The following is a 1,305-nucleotide window of genomic DNA, read 5'->3' on the forward strand; positions in this document are numbered from 1 at the left end:
GTGTCCCCGTGTCCCATGTCCCGATGTCCCGATGTCCCCCCGTGTCCCCTCACCCGCCAGCCGCTCCATCATCTCGGGGCTGTGCTGGGGGGTGGGGGCGATGCGCAGCAGCTCCCCCCCCCGCGGCACCGTGGGGGGGTTGATGGCCTGCACGAACATGCCGCGCTCCAGCAGCGCCCGGCTCAGGCGGGTGGCGGCCAGCGCGTCCCCGACCTGCCCAAAATCGGCAGAAATCACCCCAAAAATCAGCCCGAAAAAATCACCCCAAAACCAGCCAAAATAACCCTGAAATAACCATAAAAATCCACCCCCCCAGGAGCACGCCCTGCTCCAGCAGCGCCCGGCTCAGGCGGGTGGCGGCCAGCGCGTCCCCGACCTGCCCCAAATTGGCACCAAATTATCCTGAAATTATCCCGAAAAAATCACCCCAAAATCGGCCAAAATAACCCTGAAATAACCATAAAAATCCCCCAAACCACCCCCCCAAGAGCATGCCGCGCTCCAGCAGCGCCCGGCTCAGGCGGGTGGCAGCCAGCGCGTCCCCCACCTGCCCCAAAATCGGCAGAAATCCCCCCAAAATCCCCCAAACCACCCCCCCAGGAGCACGCCCCGCTCCAGCAGCGCCCGGCTCAGGCGGGTGGCGGCCAGCGCGTCCCCCACCTGCCCCAAAATCGGCAGAAATCACCCCAAAATCACCCCGAAATCACCCCAAAAATCATCCTGAAATAATCACCCCAAAATCGGCAAAAATCACCCCAAAATCAGCCAAAATAACCCTGAAATCACCCGAAAATCACCCAAAATCAGCCCAAAATCACCCCAAAACCTGTAAAAATCAGCCCAAAATCAGCCCAAAATCAGCCCAAAATAACCCCAAACTAAACACCCCAAAATCACCCTGAAATCTGCCAAAATCAGCCCAAAATCAGCTCAAAATCAGCTCCAAATAATCACCCCAAAATCAGCCAAAATGACCCAAAAATCACCCAAAATAATCACCCCAAAATAACCCCAAAACCATCACCCCAAAATAACCCTGAAATTACCCTGAAATCACCCAAAATTATCACCCCAAAATCCCCACAAAACCCCCTCGAATCCCCCAAAATCTCCCCAAATCCCCCAAAACCCCTCCAAACCCCGCCAAAAAAACCCAAAATCCCCCAAATCCCCCTGAAATCCACCCAAAAATTCCCCAGAACACCCCCTAAAATCCCTCCAAACGCCCCCAAAACACCCTCAAACCCTCCAAAATTACCCCAAATCCCATAAATTCCCCCCAAATCGCCCAAAATCCCGCAAATT

The 1,305-nt window shown here is 55.0% G+C and overlaps 1 protein-coding gene across 1 annotated transcript in view; it reads right to left on the reverse strand.

The window, feature by feature from the left end:
• Window positions 1-262, reverse strand: part of LOC120500662 (5-aminolevulinate synthase, erythroid-specific, mitochondrial-like) — a 1,698-nt gene extending 1,436 nt beyond the window's left edge. The window contains exon 1 of the mRNA XM_039705834.1: window positions 54-262. Coding sequence (XP_039561768.1) covers window positions 54-159 — 106 coding nt within the window. The 5' untranslated portion in view covers window positions 160-262. The remainder of the gene's footprint in view (window positions 1-53) is intronic.
• Window positions 263-1,305: the final 1,043 nt, after the last annotated feature.

This window comes from Passer montanus, unplaced genomic scaffold, assembly GCF_014805655.1.
Source record: "Passer montanus isolate IOZ18808 unplaced genomic scaffold, ASM1480565v1 scaffold1862, whole genome shotgun sequence".
Classification (NCBI taxonomy): domain Eukaryota; kingdom Metazoa; phylum Chordata; class Aves; order Passeriformes; family Passeridae; genus Passer; species Passer montanus.